Consider the following 21,759-nt stretch of genomic DNA (forward strand, 5'->3'; position numbering starts at 1 on the left):
TAAATAACATTTAAGCTCATAAGTACCATTATTCTAAACAAATTACCAACTTTTAATAAAAATGTACTTAAATATTGCCTAAAAATAGGTATAAATATGGCAATATCAAAATACCCCACACTTAGACTTTGCTTGCCCTCAAGCAAATTTAAACTTAACCCTTGATTACTAACATCACATAGAACAATCCGACTCTAGCTCAGCCATTATGCCAAGACCTCAACGCATGCATTTGTGTCTAAAATTTTCCTAAAGGACCCCCCCCCCCCCATACTTTAAATACTCACAATCTTCATAAACACTCGCCCACTTTTTCCGAACAATGCTCATTTTATGCAACCCTCCGAATCCATCCGCAGAAAACCTCCTTATCCTCAAGGTATTTTTAGTTGAGCAACCTAAGCATACATAATCTAGAATTACAATCATTGATACCACTATGGAGCTTTTTTGGAATTCTTCATTTCCTTGACATTTGATCTTTGATTTCTTCGAATTCACCAACTTATTTGATTTTTGGTATCTTCAACTTTTGAATTTCTTGGAATTTTGATCTTTTGATCTTCACTTTATTTGCTCCAAAATTCTTCAAACTTTTCTCGTAATTCTCTCTCTTTTTTTTAACATGTACCTCTCTTTTTTCACTTAAAACCTACAAGCTTAAGCAGAGGCGCTCAACCTCAACCTTTATCGGTTAATGAAAAATTTTCCTGGATACATTTCAGGTTTAGGCTGCTAAACATATTGCATCCCTCAAACCAAGCGGGGTTGTGTTTTTGTTCCATGGTTTCACTAAAATAAGGGAGGCCACAAATGCACTATAACGTGTATTGACTCAACTAAACATTTGAACTTTTACCGGATCATCCCACGTAACACTAGCAATTATAATTCAAATTATTATTACTAGATTTAATTATTAAAGATTTCAATTTCAAAAATTTTCAATTTTTACTATCAAATTCTATGATTATCTAGCAATTTACTTTTTCTACCCCTACCCCACACTTATTTCATACAATGTCCTTATTGTATGCATCAAAATTAAAGAAACTTAAAGAAAAGGGAGAAAAAGGAACAGACTCCCCTGGGATAGTGGCGTGAACATCTCCAAAAGTGTGGAAAACATGCATCTTGAATATGGACTCCAAAAATAGAAACTTGGTTCTTGAACTCGCGAAATAATGAGTGTACCGGCAAAACACGAAATCGAGCCTTCAATCGTCTTCAAATATGGTGTAAGTCTCCAAAAGTAGAATGACCAATGTGGGAAAGCATACGCCACATTGTATGGTGGTAAAAAAATGAGCCAAAATAATCTTGAATATATTGACAAGAAGAATAGCATCAACCCATAGAAGACTAAAATGTCAAGGGCCTTGAATCTTGTAAAAATCTAATATTCACGACGTGAGTGTGAAACAATTCACGACGTGAGATCGAAACTGAGCGTATTCTGAGAACCTCCTGATAACTTACTCACGACGTGAATAATAAAAGTTCACGTCGTGAAAACTGGACAAGCAGAAAACATTGCCCAATTGTTTTTCTAATGTCTTAATGTATTAACACTCTTCCAAAGTCATCAGTTTATGACTCTTTCGCTGACGCTCCACTCTCTTAACTCACCCCACACTTATTTTGAAAATATGGGTCTCGACTCTCGGAATTAAACACTCCTGGCTAAAAACGTACGCATTCATAACTCGCTATCCTCTCAAGGTGCTCCTTAGCAATTTCTGAGAAACAATCAACAACGAAGAATAAAAGTAACATAATATTCAAATTAGTTCTTACAATCCCATAAAAACAAACTAAAAACAAATCAAACAAAATAAATAATGATCAATCATCCTCCTCATTATCATGCGCTCCATTGGTACCAGCTTCATCACCTCCACGACCACCATACTCCGACCATCGTGGGCAAATCGGGTAATGATACCCTAAATGAGGCGGCTGCTCCACCCCAAGATGTCGGACAACATTCTCCATCGTGCCCCCTATCCAATTCACACTCAACGATAACTGGTCAAAGTAACCAGCCATATCACTCCCAAAAGGCACACCAACCATGGAAGCAGGTGGGTGTATCGGCTGCCCGCGGTCTCCCCTTCCTCTCACGTTCCTGCACCTCGGTCTCGGCTCTGGCGCAGGTTGATTGGCTAGCTAATCATCCTCATCATCACTCTCAACATCTGATGGAACTATGCCCCAATGCGATCCAAAATTTCTGACCACCTGCATAGTTTCCAAATATCCCATACCAAAGTCATGCTCGTCCACACACGTCATGGATCTAGTAATATCGGGAACAACCAAATGATAAGAACGGGCCAAACGAGTAACAAAATGCCCGCCACAAATGGGGCTCCCAGGGCGCGAACTCGCGGCAGACCCGGCCAGAAAACGGGCTAGAAAATACGGGATGTTGCAACAGACACCGGGCTGTAAGATGCACCATAAGAAAAAGAAGTTCTGCTTAGTCACTTTGTCGCCATGCCTCTTATGGTTGATGGAAAAGGTGATGAACCGGTGGAGTAAACGATGGATCGGGGACCGAATACTGCTCTCGGGAGATACTTCGGAATTAAACATCCCGGAGGCAATGTTATGCCAAAAAGAATACCCCGTGACACCCTCCGCATATCCTCTAGCAGCCCCACTCAAAAACATGCCAAACTCGGGAGTCATAGCCTCCTGTCGATCATACAGTCCTACTCTCCAAGCAAACTCAACCAGGCTGCACTCCTGTTACTCACCCCCCCCCCCAATCTAAATACCAACGCCTGTGGCCAATGTGGATCTTGAACCATTTCCTGAAATGTCACCGTTGCGAAAAACTTGACACAAAACTCCTTATAGACCCGCTCTTGCACCCGGAACAGATTCTGCCAACCATAACAGGTAAACGAATACCCATCTCCAATGAATATCTTTGTGAAGAACGGGCCCACCCGGTCTACGAGCCCTACTTCCCTCAATCTTGTCCAATTGATTGTTGGAGCAACTGCAATTTCCATGTTGTAAAGCCACCCCAATCTGTTGTTCCAACGGGTAAAAACATCACGGGTCGTTGTTGCGGGAAAATTGTAAAACAGGTGCAAACCCGCAACCCCAGCTGGAACCTCTCTTCTTGGAGCCATTCCTGCAAAAACAAGGGAAAAAACAGCCAAAACAAATATCCACAAATTAAACATAGAGGAACATAAATTTTGTTCAGCCCTAGAATTCACATCGTGAATCCTGGAAGATTCACGTCGTGAATTCGCGAACCCAGAAGGCAGAATCGTAGCAATCGGGGAAAAAATCCAGTCAAAATATCCATGGGTTCTACTCCTATACTACTTTCAAATACTTAGCATGAACATTCAAAGGTTATTTTAACGAATTAATCTCGTCATTTCACTCAATTAACAAACCCTAACCCTAAGTTCATCTATTAGGGCAGAAATTAAACTTTATAACCAATAATTATTACCTTTGTTGGAAGTATTACGTAAGCACAAGGAAGATTAGTGGATTTGTCGGCTAAAGTCGCAGCAATGGGGACCAAGGGGGGACCAATTTCAGCTTCCACTTCATGAAGAATAAACAATTGAAGGGTGAACTGGTTTCTAGGGGTTTATTCTGTGGTCCCGTACTTTTGAAAATTCACATCGTGAATTCGGTAAGATTCACGTCGTGAATAGTGTCTGGGCTGAAGTTTGGGCCATGTACTCACGGACTGATCTTAGGCTTACTAGTTCAATGGGCTAAGCCATATCATGGATTATGTGTCCAGTTCATTCATAATTCACGTCGTGAACGGCTAACTATTCACGTCGTGAATTAAGTCTGGAAGAGAAAATTCAATTTTTGACTTTGAACTAAGTTCTCAATTATTACTACTTCCGTTTTAAGGTCCCTACATTATGTTCTAATAGAGTTGGATGACTTGATCTAAGTTTTTAAAACTAAAATGCAAAAAGAAAAAGAAAAATTTTGCAAACCAAACTCGGGTTGCCTCCCGAGAAGCGCTTCTTTTTCTTGGAGACTTGAGCTGGACTCCGTGCCTCCTACGTTGAGTCCTCGGAAGAATCCACCACTAGGATCTTTTGTTCCTTGAATCGTCTCTTGTAAGCTTGAACTCGACTTTTGTATGCCTTCTTTGAATTTTCTTTTTTTAACTTTCACCTCTTCTTCAAGCTTGCGTTTTGTGCCCTTAGTTTCTTCCTTGCGCCTCATCGCATCCTCCTCCTCTTTCACCACCGGCTTTGTCACTCTTGAAGTGACCTCCTCTTCATCACTTGTCATCTCCTCATCCTCTTTGCTCACCCAAGAAGGTGGACTTTTGTAAGCTATGACTTCAATCAAATATGGAACAGATGCCCTCGGTTTTGTTCTTTTGACTCGATGAACTGCCTTGATCTCTTCTTCCATAAGCTTCTCCAATTCTTCTAGTTCATTGTATTTGTTAATTGTGAACACTTCTTCTTGAACATGTTCCTTTGGGAAGCCATCTTCTATCCCAAAAACTTCTTTTTCATCTCCAACTCTCAAGGTGAGCTTAGACTCGCGGATATCAACAAGAGCTCCAGTAGTGTTAAGCAATGGATGGCCAAGGATAATTGGAACATCGGGATCTTCCTTCATATCCATTACTACAAAATCTATTGGAAAAACAAATGTTCCAATTTTTACCAAAATATCCTCCACTATGCCCCGGGGTTGTGTCACTGAACGATTGGCCATGTGAATCTTCATTTTTGTAGCCTTCATTTTCTGAATCTCCAATTTTTGATAAAATGAAAAAGGCATCAAATTAATGCTAGCCCCAGAATCAGCTAAAGCATTAACCTTCATTTTATTCCCAAACTCACATGGAAGAGTGAGGCGTCCAGGATCCCCCATCTTTTCTGGTGTTTCTCCCAACACAGCTTTTGAAGTTTGTTCACTTAGAATCACTATAGACTGCTTCTTTAATTGCCTTCGAGTGTCTATCAAATCTTGCAGTAATTTCTGGTTCTCGGGAGCTTTGGATAAGGACTCGACAAAGGGAGTATTAATCGGGATCCCCTTCACATGCTTGACAAACTCTCTATGCTCTCTCTCCAGTGGACTAAGGGTAGCTTGGGAAGGAAAAGGCAAAGGCGGATGATAAACAAAAACAAATACATAATTTTTCTGTTCATGACGGGCCCACGTCGTGAACATATAAGGTTCACGTCGTGAATTCTGGAACTCAGCAGCTTCATGATTTTCGAGCTTGATCTTCTTCATCTTTGGATCGGGCTGTTGTGGTTCTTCTTCCAATGCCTCCAGGAACTCAGAGATGGCTTCTTCTTCGGTGTCTATGGCCATTACATGAGATTGGGTCTTCGTTTCGGTATTTTTCGGGGATAACTTCTCATGAACTAGAGTGGCTAGTTGACCAAATTGTACTTCAAGGTTATGGATGGAGGCTTGCTGATTCTTTATCAAAGTTTGTTGTTCCAGAATGGCAGAATCAGTGGCATCGTGTCTCTTTTCCGAAGCTTCCATAAACTTCATTAAAATGGTCTCTAGGTCGGGTTTCTTCTCGGCTGGTGGTTGCTCCTTTTGATAAAGGCCTCGACCTGTCTGCCAATACTTCTCTTCTTTTTGCTTCTTATACTCTTCATATGGCAGCCACTCCTTCTTCGGTTTCCTCCAGTCCTCATCAAACTTATCCCCACTAGAATAGCACACTTGAACTTTTCTGTTCCCATACTCATCTACATTGCAGTCCTTGGTCAAGTGTGGACCGCTGCATCTCTCGCAACCCACTCTTATGGCATGTATCGACTGGTCCATCTGTGTTATCCTGCGGTCCATATTATTCAGCATGGCCATGACCGCTGCTATTTCTTCAGTTTGGGCCCCTCCTCCGCCTTTGATTCCTTTTTGCCTCGGGTTGTGGTATTCGCGAGAATGCTTCGCGAATTCTTCAATTAACTCCTTGACCTTCCTTGGATTTTTCTTTGTCAAAGGTCCTTGAGAATCAAGGAGTTGTCTTGTCATCACGTTGACCCCATCATAAAAGATTGACATCTCTTGCTGCACATTTAGGTCATGCTGAGGGCAATTTCTGAGCAAGCCCTTGTACCGCTCCCATGCTTCGTATAGTGACTCCCCCGGCTGTTGCTCAAAGTTGGATATTGCCTTCTTGAGTTTGGTTATCTTAGATGGCGGGCAAAACTGGTCCAGGAATTGCTCACGCATTTGAGCCCAAGTGGTGATTGTACCCGGTGGGAGTGCTTTCAACCACTCCTTAGCAGCTCCTTTGAAAGTGATGGGAAGCATCCTAAGCAAGACTGTGTTTCTGTTGACATTTGGGACATTGAAGTAGTCCGCAATGTCATTGACTTCATCTAGATGCTTAAAAGCATCCTCATGATCTTTCCCGAAACATAGGATGTCCTTCAGTGCAGTCAATATGTGTCCCTTCAGCTCGAATGTGGCAGTGGCAGGTATTGCGGGTTGGACTAAACCGGGACCCACATCTTCTCGGATCCGCTTCTTGTAAGCTCCCATGGACATTTCTTCAATTGCTGCCATCTCGTTCCTTGGCTCGTTCTCGGGTTCGCTCGTTTGTTCTTCAAATTCTGGCTCGGTATCGTATTCGGACTCGGGTTGGATGGGTGTTTGATCCAAGTGCTCAATATTGCTCTTGTGTCTCGCGGATGAACTTGACTCTCCTGTCTTCTTTCCCGACTTCCTTGAAAAAGCTGACTTCAATTCATGCAAGGGCATCTTTTTCTTGTGAATTGCAGACTCGGGATCTTCAACTGGTGGCACCAAGGGTGTGTTTGATCCTCTGGTCATGAACTCCTGCAACTTGCTAAACTAAAAACGTAAAACTTGACTAAAATAAGAAAAACTTAAAACTGAAATCTCAGCTTTCATGTCGTGAGTTTATTAAAACTCACGTCGTGAACTCTGTGACAAAAAAAATAAACTAAGCTAAGCTAGCAAAAATAAATAACCAATTAACCTTTTTGCAGATTCTATTCCACAAAAAGGGGTCGATTAATCTAATGCAACTAAATAAACTAATAATCTAAGTCGTTCCCCGGCAACGGCGCCAAAAACTTGATGTGCACAAAAGTACTCACTAATTTTAATATTTATAACCTAACAAACTTAACTAACTATGCACTTATAGGCAGTGTACCTAGTCAGATTATAGTATAGCTTGGGTAAGTCGGGTGTCGATCACAGGGAACGGTGTTACTAATTAATTTACTTACTATTAAATTAACCTAATTATTAACAAGTTTAAAAGGGGTTTTATCTGGCTTTACAAGATCAGATGAACTTAAGTCAAATTCAATAAATAAAAACACACTCTTATTTAGTTTTGAATCCACTTCTCCCTTATGGCTAGCTAATGATTACGGATTATTAAGTTGGTTTTTTTAGTTGTATTAGTAATTTAGTTCTAACTTTACCAATAATTAACTAATTCATGTCAAACCATGTATGTTCACACATAATTAAACACAGAACTAATTATGAATGTAAATATGCTATGTAAGATTTGTTATATAAACGCAATTATGATCACAATACACGTTCTCTAGCACAGCTAAGCTTTATTTATTCTAATTACTAACTAAGATTGGTCAATCCTAGCTCTAACAATTCAATGTTCACTAAATCATTAGGTAAACAAGTTCATGCAGTTTAATGGTCACTAAGCTACACAGAATATGCAATCAAGCAATTAGATAAACAAATAATAGCATGCTAGGTTATACAAATCAAACACAAGCAGTTTTTACCAACTAACTTAATCCATAAACATTGAACTATTCATAAGGTTGAAGCTTCATCTAGATAAACAAGAGTAGCTAGATTCCGCTGCTCATCCTAGTAACTAAATCCACACAGCTAAAAATAATAGAAGACATGTTCTAATTTAACCAAAATATAGACCTTTATTCTTTTTGATGTTGAAAACCTTCTTCCAGAACCTTTCTTTCGCTCCAAATCGTCTTCTGGAACTCCTTCCTTCTGCCCAAAGGTGCCTCTATTCGTAATGTTCAAGGATTTATATAGTTGTTGATATCTATAAATTCATGTCGTGAATAGTAAGAAATTCACGTCGTGAGTTGTAGATAACCGTGCCCGTCAAGGATTCCTTCACCCGCGTACATATCTTCTAGAACCAACGATTCACGTCGTGAATCCTTTAAGTCTCACGTCGTGAATAATCTTTTTCCAGATTTTCTTCACTTTTACTCTTTTAATTCCCAAAGTTGATTTCTTTAACGCTTTCGATCCCTTTTCTTCAAAATGTCTTCTTTTTGGCTGTAAATAACATTTAAGCTCATAAGTACCATTATTCTAAACAAATTACCAACTTTTAATAAAAATGTACTTAAATATTGCCTAAAAATAGGTATAAATATGGCAATATCATAATCTCATTCTTGAATATACTCAAGTAACGGGTCATTTACACCTGCTCCGAGGATGCGTACTCGGGTAAAAATAGGGCCCTCTCATGAAACATCATGATGACCTCCGTCATCGACTCTGTCGTCTGCGTGGACAAACACTCCTAATCCAGTCTCTCCCTCTCCACAAGTGGGACATACTATATCTGAAACATCTCCAAAAACTTCTCCCAAGTCATTGTGGTACGCTCCACGGGACAAAAAGGTCTGATTCGCAAACTTCCACCAGTCCTTCGCTCTAGTGCGTAGAAGGTTCATTGCAAATTTGTCCCTCAGGTTCTTCGGAAAAGAACATGTATAGAAACATCCCTCCACATCACAGATCTACCTCATAGAAAAAATCGGGTCCTTTACTCCATTAAACTTTTAGGTCTTCGTGTTACAGAACTTCCGATACTACATCGACCCACCTCCCTGAAGTTATGCAGCAGCGACGACTGCAGTGGTTGCGGAAGCGGCACCCTTAGTGATGGTGGCATCACTCGTCGAACACGGTGACCATCATGGTCTTAATATACCCAAACATCTCTAGAATCGTCTCTCTGATAGCAACAGACACCTCGACAGTAATAATTCCACGGATTTCCTCATCACTTAGACCTGGTCTCTCCGGATCTTTTGCACCCGAACATGAACCCCTGGTCATCACCATACTGAAAACATACAAAGGAAAGGGTCAAAATTAGGCCATAGTTATCATAGGTTATACACTTATCTACCAGCTCCTCAACGCCCCTGGGACTTTTCATGGACCTCATATGGATCATGTGCTTCCAGTAGTATGGGATCATACTACCTTACATACCTATATGTATTCGCCTCAGGGATCATCCCAATGTTCAAAGTCACTGCACTCAATCACAGATAGGCGTGTTGTCACACCCTCGGTCGGTGGTAGAAACGTCAGGTTGTGCGACATTAGGATGTTGGATTTTAGGCCATTGACATACATTGAATAATACATTGATATATCATACAGCTTCACTTTTTATTCATTAAATAAAATATGTTACAAAGTTGTTCGAGGTATAGATATAATACAAAAGCAAAGTACAATAGTAAGGCACGTAGACTTCAAGCTGCATCACCAGGGTTACTTCCCTCTTCATTCGGGCTCATTCTCCTGAGAATACATGTGGTTTTGAAAAGTCAACATAATGTTGGTGAATCCACGAGTTTTACTATTATAAAACGTGTTGTAGTTTTTTAGTTATCTTAGTTATCCTAAGCTTGATCCTTCAAGTTGAGTGTACTATCACTATTTTCTTAGGCCATTTCATTGTAATAGTCTAGGATAGTTAGTTTTTTATTTAAACATTTTTATACATGTAAAGATAAGTTTTTGATGATACGAAGATTGTGTGGGCTTGTGTGAAAATGATGATGAAGATTGATGTAAAGACACTCCCGACCTTAAGTGTTTTGAAGATTTATCGCTAATATTCTCTACACCGAAGAAACGTACTTTTGGTTACTTTATCTAATCAAATATTTTGTATTTATCGTGTCAATTAAGCATGTTGAGTATGGTCATTTGTCCACCATACTTAAACATGACTTAGTATGTTTGTTGTACTTGTTTAGTTTGTAAACAGAGGGGTTAGGAGTTGTTCAAAAGTGTGTCTTGTATCCTTCACATTATCAGTAATACAAGTTGCCCTGATTACACTTTTGTTGTTCATCATTCATTAACTTCAATTCTTGCAAGCAAGCTTAGATAAGATACAAAATAAGTTTTTATTACTTGGTGTAATTGTTGTTCTTATAATTTCCATTGAACTGTTCTTCATTTTGTATCTTATCTATTGTTAATTTGTTAAAGATCCACTAAAGAACTTTTATTCCAGATATGTTCTATCATCACTCAGTTCTTTTCTCAACAACGGTTAGATAGGTTTAAATGAAAAAAGAACTTTAAAAATGTTTTATAAGGTATAAAAATATATAACTATGATTTTCATATGTATTTATTCTATTTATACGTATTTTTTACGCATAAATTATTATATAATCTGATTCTTTGGGGGTTATAGTTGATGGTTTGTTTAAAATTCAATATCTACTACTCGACGTGAGAGTTTCTTCTCATTCAGCTCATCGCGAATAAAATGAATTCAAATTAAACATTTTGGATTCAATTCAGATAGAATATAATTTGAATGAAGATATACATTAATTTGAATGAAGTTATACATGTATCTAATAATTAATATAATGAATCATGGATTTCATTTAATCTATTATGAATTTGTATATATTGTTTGTATAGATAACTAAATATATTAAATAACATAACTATTTTTTTCTTATATTTATATATTTGAGAATGTTAAAAGGAATCTTTCATTTGTTTTACTCTTTATTGTATTGGATTGACCCAAATTTTGCAATCCAAAAAAAAAAGTGTTTGAGGGCGAATATTTGCTCTTGCAATTTCTATTTCAGTTATATCATTAGTTTGTAACTTTTCCGAATGAACTGGTTTCTGGTTGGTTCCGCCATCCCAATCCATGAATAATTCGAAATCGGAATCCAAGTTAAAATTAGATTAATGGGGTTTTCTTTGTTGACATAAAATCTAATTATATAAAAAATCAAAAGTCATAAAAAATCCGTCACTTTTTCAATATTCATGATTATTGCTCAAGAAACCTCTATTAACAAGATAAAAGATGAAATTCTTATTTTGGTGTAATTAGGCAAATCCAAAAAAATATATACTCTTCTCCTCATATATAATAAAAATCTATAAAATATAAATTCTATTTTGACTAAGAATCCATAATGTACGGGATTCTAAATAAACTTTCAATATATTCAATATAATTATAAATATAAATAGAGTCTTATTAAATTTTAAGAAACTTTTTGCTTGGTAAATGAAATTGGAAGATAAAAGCAAAAAATGAAGAAAATAATATTTTATCCATAGCTTTTCAAATATTTCATATAAAAAAATAAAAAAACTATATTATATACTCATTTAGATAGATACTTATATTTATACTTAATACTTACTAAGTAATAATAATTCCAATTTAGAATTATCAAATTATAATAATATATCTTTACATATAATAAGATATCTTTATCTTATAAATATAAAATATAAATAATAATAACAAATACAAATAGTAAATCCAGGTACTCATTATATGAAAACTCTTAACTTTTCCTATGTTTTGGTGTTGCTAGGAGACCTAGTATTTCCGACAATCATAATGGTTTCTTTATTTCTTCATGTTCAAAAAAACAAAATTGTTTACAGCTAATGGCACAAAATCTCATCTATTTTTTTTTCAAAACTAACGCCTGTGTCATAACACAGATATATATTTAACAAAATATGGTATAATAATATGTTTTTATATGTCAAAATATGTATTTAAAATATATTTATATATGCATTTATTTTATAACATTAATAATAACAAATTTTATAAATAGTATATTTATTTGCATTTTCAATAAAATAATAAAAATAAAAATAAAGGTTTTGCAAAAAAAAATCTTAATATTTTGTGCCAATGTACCAAATAAAATCAAATTAATTTGTTAGCAGCTGAACCGGAAAAAAATAGTCAAAATGCAACATTTTACCAGTTTTTAGAACTCTTTTATAAAAAAAATTTAATTATTTCGTAAACAGACACAAAATATTATGATTTTTTCGGAAATTTTCTTTTACTAAGTATGCAAAGTCAATTTAGATCTGAAGATCAAAATATAATTGCTTTCTCAACTGAAGTTTATTTGTTAAGAAAGTTGTTTTATTCTTATGACATTCGTTTAGATATATAAAGATTTTAGTTTGTTTTGTGTTTAGAGATTCGCTTCCTAGTATAGAAACTTAATTATAACACTGAAATGAGTGGGATTCGCTACCCCAAATGTTAAGATTAAATGTTAAATGGAAAAAAATGAGGTGACATTTAAAAATCTGATGTGCCAAGGTGCTAAGAGTGTTACCGCTTCCTCCGACCTAAATGGTGCATGTTTTAAAATTTATACGCTCCGGTTCCCATCATCTAATTGGCTATGTAATACACTTTGATTAGATTTGAACAAAAATTTATAGTGGTTTTTTTGCATGCGCTTCCTATCCTTTATATAAAGCTATTTCAATATGAATATGTTTTACAATTTTTTTAAACTTTCATTTCCATCTACTACCCCAAGTTTGCTTGTTTATACTTTCATCTACTAATCATTATCGACCATACATTTGTGTTGAAGTGTTTATATAGATGTATTGTATGGTGATTTTATATCACTAATATTATTTAATGTAACGGTGTTAATTATTGATCAATGTCATTTTGACAATATTGAACAAATTTGTATGGTGCTGAATGCATATTTGTTTAATTTTGTCTTTGTTGAAAGTATATTGCTATTTATGGGCGAAGCCCCTGAACTGACGGGGGTCCAGGTGCAGCGCCCCTGGGAGTGGGGTCCAAGGGGCAGAGCCCCTAGCTAGGGTGAAATTTTTTATATGAGTTATGTTGCTATATAAAAAATGCCACATAAATCCGTATTTTCTATAAATACAACCGGTTTTGTGATCTATAATAGACCCGGTTTTATGTTAGTTTGTGACAGGTAATGTGAGATTTAGGACAAGAAGTTGTTTTCTTGTAACTACCATATGACAATTTTAAGACAGGAAGTCAGTTCTTCTTATATGATCAATTTCGAAATCATTTTTGGGTACAGATTTTCATAATGTCTTCTTCATTCTCCATTCTAGAAAAACAATGAGTTTCATCCGATTAGAGATTTTAAGTGTACCCTCGAAATGTTTTAATCTGAAAATGTTTCACAACTCTCATTGATTCAAGTATATCTATACCCTGATTTTCTAACATATTGGACGTCAAGATAAATCTGCTACTTTTGAGGTACTTTATTAATTGATCATTTGTTTCTTTCTTCTATGCTTTAGTTATTTGATGTTCTTTTTCATATGGGAAAAAAAATATTTCAGAGAGGTCAAACAAACTTCAACTTGGTTAATTTCGTCATCCAAACCTCCACATTCTTATTATTCACTTATTGTTTTATGTGTTTAGATTTGATCGTTCCTTCAGAGTATATATGTAGATTTGAAAGTCGATATGTCAAACAAGCTTTAACAGATTGCCTTTAGATGTAGGACATGCTTCAAAGTTTTATTATTATCACGTTATTTTATGTATGTAGATTTGTAACCATTATGTGTATAAAACTGTAAATGTATAAATTTTTTAAGAGTTATGTGTAACAGTGTAAGTGTATATTTATCATAAATACATAACTTGTAAATTTTTACAAATTCAAAATATACAGACGTATTTGGCATAGAGCGTTTAAGAACTTCTACCTTCTAGCATTTGACAAAAGGCTCCGTTTTGAACAAAAACATTCATTTGGCACTAAAAGCTTTTAGCGTTCAGTTTAAATAAAACATTACAAATCTAAAAGCTATCTTATGTAACGTTTAACAAAACACTACCAACAACCAATTACCAGCTACCCGTCACCCGCTACTGGTTAGTTTGTTGAACACGCCCTATATGTAAGATTAAAAACTGTTCTTTTTTAAAGAAATTTATACTTAAAATGGTGTAGTTATGTAAATAGTCTGTAACATTAATTTTAATTAATTGTTTCGTCTTTCATCCGAAAAACATAAACTTAGCTGTTAAACATTTTCGTTGCCTGTATAAACCAAAATTTTAAATTAAATAAATATTTTGGTTTCAATGGATTAAATATTAAATTTTCTTAGAAAAATATATTTTAAGAAACGGAAATAATTAATTTTACAAAGATCGTCGACGATTTCATGAAAAAAAAAAAAAAGAAACTTAATTATTTCCTGCATCCTTATTTCAGGTGCATGAAATCGTCTCAAAATCGGAATTTTTAGAGCATTTTAACAGTATTTTATAAACTATGTTGTAATAGTGATTGAAACACTATATATTAATTAGGAACTAATTTTTACACAATTGTGAAACATAAATTATTATCTATGACTTCGCATATTGTTTGTATACCATATGTTTGGCCTTCTAATGATTTCAAATATACCTACAAATATCCATTTATAGTTTTGATTCGCCCACCTAAAAACCAAATATTTTGATTTTTATACCGTAATTAATGATAAGAAATCATGATAAACGTACAAAAGTCAAAAATATTTTTTTTAGTAAACGGAATATCAACTCTCTTAATAAAAATTTAGCCTCAAATTAAATTTCCATCAATTACCTTGATGGGAGCCCGGACTACCCCTCACATTTTTTAAAATTCTTTGAAAAAAATTCAGCCACTTTAATTTTGTTTTGTTCTCGATCCAACCACTATATATAGTCAACCTCAGCATCTCAAAAGGGATCCCATTTTGGATCAAAAAGACTCCACACTTTAAAAAAAAAATGCAAGAACAAGAGATAATAAAATATCCATTCAATGTGATTATAAGTTAAAACAACAAAAAACTTGAACCATAAATCTAGCGTTAAAGTTACCAAGAAATATCATATCCTTTTGTTTTTAAGCATAAATTGAAATAAAAATGGAACCCCAAATGTCTACAGCTCCAAAAAAAAAAAATAATAATAATAATAACTGAAATATCCATTGGCAAGTAAGTATACCACCTCTTCAAAACAACTTAAAAAAGTCACATCACATGATCTCATCTCATCATCTCATCTATCTGATTGTTACAAACTTGTTAGTTCCATGTTTTGCCCAATGAAGCCTCAAATCAATCGCATTCGCAAAGTTATAACCTTCGGATGCTAATTTCTCCAACACTTTCTTGAAAGCGCCATTACTCATCTTCCTCCCTGCAATTCTTGCACCACGTCTTTTAGTGCTCATCGGCAATGGATACATCGATATGGTGGTGGTGCAACAGGCCGACTGCCACCCACCGGAGCCCCACCTGTAACACTGCTGAGGTGCCCCTGTACATGAACAAACAGGTATAGGAATACCAGAAATGTCCATGTCAATCCCGTTTATCACCACATCCATACTTCTCTTCACAACCTTTGACCTTTGACCATGGTGGTTGCCGCCGTTTTCTTTGGGTACACCTGGAGGTTTTCTCGGTTTTTTTGCTCGTGGGGTTTTAGGGTTTGTTGTCGATCTTTTCTTCACAGGACCACTGCCGCCGGTGTCGCCGCCAGTGCCAACTCCACCACCATTGTCGTCGAGAGTGTCTTTTGGGAGATCGATGGGTTGTTGTTGTTGTTGTTGTTGTTGCATCATGTGCATTGAATTGGAAGCGGAAGCATCGGGAAGAAGAGAGAAATTTGGGTTTCCGGGAAGCATATGGAGGAGTCGTTCTCGTTGTATCCAGCTGTCTCTCATGTAATGAAGAGGTATCGGTGCTTCTGAAACGACGCAGTTTTGTGGGCGGTGGTGGTAAGCCGCCGCCATGGATGATGCTCCGTTTTGGTTCATCATGAGGGGGTTATCTCGGGAAGATAAGAAAGGTTTTGTGTCTCGATGATCTGTGAGAGGAGACATTAGTTGTAAACCGAGATGTTCTTTGAATGAAGGCTCGTAATACCCCCAATTTCGCATGTTCAATCCGTCGTCATCCATGGAAGCTGTAGATGCAGCAACAAAACACCATTGTCACATTTTTCAAGACGTGAAAGATTAGCGATATAAACAGAGGCAAAACGAAGACGAAAACGAAATCGAAATAGAAACCCTTTACACCAAATATGAAAGAAAAATTGAAATGCTTTGAGATCCGATGCGAACATGATGATACAATCGGCTAATGAACAAATCAAACAGCAATCTATAACCGTAGAAAAAAAAGGATAAGATCCAAACAACAGATGCAATTCAGCAATTCAAATACGAACAGATTGAAGATTCTAGGGCTCCAAAAGTAGATCTAACACAAACGGTGATAAATCAAACAGATCCACAACAAATTCATAGATAATAACGATTGCGGATTCAGAAAAAACATGCAAATAGCCAAAAACGCAATCCGATTACAAATCGATTTCAATTTCAGATCAAGAAAGGGGTAAAAAAAATCAGATCTTGGTGCAAAAAAGAAATTGAAGATCGGGTGAGATAACATGAACCCATATGTGTATGAGCTCCAAAAAGTTCAATAAGTCAAATATTTTAGATGATAAGAGAGGGAAAGAGAGAAATAACAATTTGTATATGAGAGAGATAGAGGGAGAGAGAAAGACTTACTTGTGTGGGTAAAACAGCTCTTTTTTTTTTCTGGAGAGAGGAGAGAGGAGAGAGAGAGAGAGAGAGGGGGGGAGAAGGAAAGAAAGAGATAGGAGAGAGGAGAGAGGAGAGAGAAAGGTTAAGGAAAAAGAAAGGGGACTTAAAATGGAGGTTCTTCCATGGACAAATGAAACAATAAATAAAGCAAAATCCAACCGATAACTGTGTTGAGTTGTTGTTGTTGTTGCTTGCACTTACAGCAGCTGACATCAAATCCAAAACACCAAGTCTTATCTCTCTCTTTTTGCCCACCCCACCTCCCTTTTTAATTGTCTCTCTTTTTATATTCCCAAAATATTTAATGTTTAACAAAAGTGTTTATTTTCAGTTGTAAATTTACATAAGCAATATCTAAAACAATAGTATTACTTTGACGTTTTAAAATACATAAAATAAAAATATTAACATAAAGTAGCTAAATCCCTTAAATTACTTCCCAAGAATTTAAAAAAATAAAAAATAAAAAAAAATAGTTAATGGAACTTTTTAGCCATGATTTGTGTAGGTTGTCACCGACTAAAATTTTGATGGCTCGTGAAAATATATACTTGAACGCGATATATGTATAAAAATCTTGATGACCTACTAAAATATCTGCAAAAAACTCGATATAGGCCTAAGTGTTTGGTTTCGATGTGGTCTCTAAAGTCATCCAGTATACCTACAACGAACATGATCGTTGTTGATGTGGCCACGAACCACGACCGTGCACACTATCCTGCCGGTCTGTGGTGGCTCGTAGTTGTGGTGATTTGTGGTGGCGAGCACGGAGGCGGATGACCTATCAGTTTCTTCTTCACTCTCAGCGTCTGCTTCTCTCTCTTCTCTCTTCTCTCTTCGTTCTTCTCTTCTGGTCGTTGTACCCACTCCGAAGTGGGTTCGTGGCTTTTGGTGGATAATCGGGAATCTCTCCACGACCGTTGTCGTGGAGAGTATTACTGATGGTCTTATATATAAGCTATTTTTTTAACAAACTGCTAGAAATTCTTTTTAAAAATATGGATGGAAGAGACAAGAATCTACTTAAACCAATGAGTTAATTATTTCTAGCTATGTTTTTAATATGCATTACCATAAACAAGTATGTTTTTTATATTTTCCGTATATGATTATATGAGAAAACCTAGATTTTCATATGTAATCACCTGCGAAAATCTAGGTTTACTCATATAATCACCTACAAAATTTACGTGTTTTCATGCTTTAATCTGTGAAGATTTAAGTTTTCTCGATCCATGACATGCATAGTATTTTCCTTTATAATTGCATTTACGTACATATAGGTGATACCATGTACATTTATTTTCATCTTTGAATAGTAATTTTTTTAATGTTTTAGACAAATTCATGAGTGTTTTTATCGATGACGTCTTAATTTATTCAAGGATTCAAGAACATGAAATTCACTTGCGGATGTTATTTAACTTTCTCATGAAGGAAAATATAAACAAAAATAAAATCCTTAAGTGCGAATTTTGTTTGTGTGAAGTTTACTAAGGTGGCAAAAAAATTGAATGGACAAAGTTTCATAATGAATAGTTTTGAAATTGAAGAAATTGCTATGTGAAGCTCCAAATTTTGCATTTTTGTAAAGTGTCAAGGACTTTATGGTTTATTTTGACACCTCTCGAACTAGTTGGGATTTTTGTTGATGCAACGAGGCCGAATTATTAGATACATATCTCGTCAATTCAAGGACTCGTGAAAAAGGTATCCAACTCATGATCTTTAGTGAATTGCTATGGTATACACATTGACGATATGGAGACACTACCTAAATGGAGTTAATTTCCAAATCTACAATGATCATAATGTTTGCGTGATCTTTTTTTGACCAAAAAAGATCATAATAAGAGACAACAAAAATAGATAAGGTTATTGAAAGACTACGAATATGGTATCTTTTTTACCAAGAAGCCCATAACTTGTTACTAAGCTTTTATGTTTAGTTTATGTTAAATTTATTATGAATTTCAGGTACAAACTCAACAGCGGCGGCTCAACCAATTTGAGGGCTATAAGTGAACCAAAAATTTGGGGCCCTTTGGCCTTTATTATACTCCTCAATTGTATTGACACACAAGTTTACTATTTATGTTTTCTTCATGGATAATTTTAATATGGTATAAAGGAGTTTTCCTGTTGTAATAACCTAAATCAACAAGAATTGGATGAAAATTTATATATGATTCTTATAACACCTAATATAATAAAAGTACATAACAAACATGCTACAAAAAGCTATCATTCACTGTCAAGAATATATGTATTTAGGAGTAGATAACTCAATCACATAGCTATATTCTAATCGAAAAAGTAATTGAAAGTGATCTGACTAACGAATCAAATCACCCCTACATTCTGCTTTCTTTAAGATGTGATTTTACTCATATCCATTTCAATTAATGATAATACATGTAGAAGACTTCTAATAGAGAATCGACAAACGATATAAAAGATACTAAAATAGATTAAGGAAAGAAAAATAGTCTACCAGTAAAATAATGTGAAAGTGAAACACATACATATGGGGATTTGAATCGAGAATCAACATAGAAGTCAAATGAATAGAAGATAAATGTGTATTTCTTCAGACTCGTTCATTTGGAAATCAGAAACGGATGAGATATTGTGTCGTAGAAATCAAACTCGGTAGAAGAATGCAACGTCATTTTAGTTTCATAAGTCTAGCGATCGTTGATTTATTCTTTTGTTTGAATTATTTTGTAGTTACGGGATTGGGTGTTTTAATGGACTAAACTTTTGTACTTTGGAGAATATGGGGCCCTTAGAATTGAGGGCCCTAAGCCCTAGCTTAAAAAACTTATACATAAAGTCGGCCTTGAAACTCAAGCTTAAAGGGTAATTACTAAACAGTTAGGTTTTTTTAAAAACAACAAACTAACTAACATACTACTAAATAACCACCTATGTCTCCGCCGAGGCTTGAACCCATGACCTCTCAAATAAAAGAGTCGCTCATTACCGCTAGGCCATTGACCATTTGGTACGATACAGTTGTTAGCATGTGTTGACTTGTTCCTAAATGTCTTTTGGGTATTTTTGTTTATCCACGTGAACTTAACTTTGGTAAACTAGTATGGGTTTTTCATGTAAGACTCTTTCGAAAACCTAGACACTATCTAGCAAACCTTAAATAGGAAGATTATTGTGTATAAAAATGTAAAGCATTTGGGGATACATGAACGTAAATATAGTTATGAATTGTACCAAGTAAGGGTTATATGAAAGGTGAATTATGACTAAGTTATGAAAAAATTTGTTAGTGGGTATTCAGAAATTGTCAATTCAAGGACTTTGTGGTTTATTTTAAAGCCTCTCGAACTGGTTGGGATTTTTGTTGATGCAACGAGGCCGAATTATTAGATACATATCTCGTCAATTCAAGGACTCATGAAAAAGGTATCCAACTCATGGTCTTTAGTGAGTTGCTATGGTATATGCATTGACGATATGGAGACACTACCTAAATGGAGTTAATTTCCAAATCTACAATGATCATAACGTTTGCGTGATCTTTTTTTGACCAAAAAAGATCATAATAAGAGACAACAAAAATGGATAAGGTTATTGAAAGACTACGAATACGGTATCTTTTTGACCAAGAAGCCCATAACTTGTTACTAAGCTTTTATGTTTAGTTTATTTTAAATTGATTATGAATTTCATGTACAAACTCAAGCTTAAAGGGTAATTACGAAACAGTTAGGTTTTTTTAAAAACAACAAACTAACTAACATACTACTAAATAACCACCTATGTCTCCGCCGGAGCTTGAACTCATGACCTCTCAAATAAGAGAGTCGCTCATTACCGCTACGCCATTGACCATTTGGTACAGAACAGTTAGTTGTTAGCATGTGTTGACTTGTTCCTAAATGTCTTTTGGGTATTTTTGTTTATCCACATGAACTTAACTTCGGTAAACTAGTGTAGGTTTTTCATGTAAGACTCTTTCGGAAACCTAGACACTATCTAACAAACCTTAAATAGGAAGATTATTGTGTATAAAAATGTAAAGCCTTTGGGGATACATGAGCGTAAATATAGTTATGAAGTGTACCAAGTAAGGGTTATATGAAAGGTGAGTTATGACTAAGTTATGAAAAATTTTGTTAGTGGGTATTCAGAAATTGTCAATTCAAGGACTTTGTGGTTTATTTTAGCGCCTCGCGAACAGGTTGGGATTTTTGTTGATGCAACGAGACCGAATTATTAGATACATATCTCGTCAATTCAAGGACTCATGAAAAAGGGATCCAACTCATGATCTTTAGTGAGTTGCTATGGTATACGCATTGACGATATGGAGACACTACCTAAATGGAGTTAATTTCCAAATCTACAATGATCATAACGTTTGCATGATCTTTTTTTGACCAAAAAAGATCATAATAAGAGACAAGAAAAAATGGATAAGGTTATTGAAAGACTACGAATACGGTATCTTTTTGACCAAGAAGCCCATAACTTGTTACTAAGCTTTTATGTTTAGTTTATTTTAAATTGATTATGAATTTCATGTACAAACTCAAGCTTAAAGGGTAATTACAAAATAGTTAGGTTTTTTTAAAAACAACAAACTAACGAACATACTACTAAATAATCACGTATGTCTCCGCCGAGGCTTGAACTCATGACCTCTCAAATAAGAGAGTCGCTCATTACTGCTAGGCCATTGACCATTTGGTACGAAACAGTTAGTTGTTAGCATGTGTTGACTTGTTCCTAAATGTCTTTTGGGTATTTTTGTTTATCCACGTGAACTTAACTTTGGTAAACTAGTATGGGTTTTTCATTTAAGACTCTTTCGGAAACCTAGACACTATCTAGCAAACCTTAAAAAGGGAGATTATTGTGTATAAAAATGTAAAGCCTTTGGGGATACATGAATGTAAATATAGTTATGAATTGTACCAAGTAAAGGTTATATGAAAGGTGAATTATGACTAAGTTATGAAAAAATTTGTTAGTGAGTATTCATAAGTTGTCAATTCAAGGACTTTGT

At 35.4% G+C, this 21,759-nt stretch overlaps 1 protein-coding gene and 1 non-coding gene across 2 annotated transcripts; one reads left to right on the forward strand and one right to left on the reverse strand.

Moving 5' to 3' along the window:
* The first annotated feature begins 6,067 nt into the window (after window positions 1–6,067).
* On the forward strand, window positions 6,068–6,174 carry LOC145103396 (small nucleolar RNA R71). The gene has a single exon (XR_013706490.1). It is a non-coding gene; the product is annotated as a small nucleolar RNA R71 (small nucleolar RNA).
* Window positions 6,175–15,056: 8,882 nt separating this feature from the next.
* LOC145101309 (protein BASIC PENTACYSTEINE2-like) lies at window positions 15,057–16,920 on the reverse strand. The gene is made up of 2 exons (XM_079038506.1): window positions 16,692–16,920; window positions 15,057–16,075 (listed from the first exon to the last, which is right to left on the reverse strand). The coding sequence occupies exon 2, from the start codon at window positions 16,068–16,070 to the stop codon at window positions 15,168–15,170; it is 903 nt and encodes a 300-aa protein (XP_078894632.1). The 5' UTR covers window positions 16,071–16,075; window positions 16,692–16,920; the 3' UTR covers window positions 15,057–15,167.
* Between the last annotated feature and the right edge of the window lie 4,839 nt (window positions 16,921–21,759).

Source organism: Lactuca serriola, chromosome 4 (genome assembly GCF_051521515.1).
Source record: "Lactuca serriola cultivar US96UC23 chromosome 4, Lser_US96UC23_V15, whole genome shotgun sequence".
NCBI lineage: Eukaryota > Viridiplantae > Streptophyta > Magnoliopsida > Asterales > Asteraceae > Lactuca > Lactuca serriola.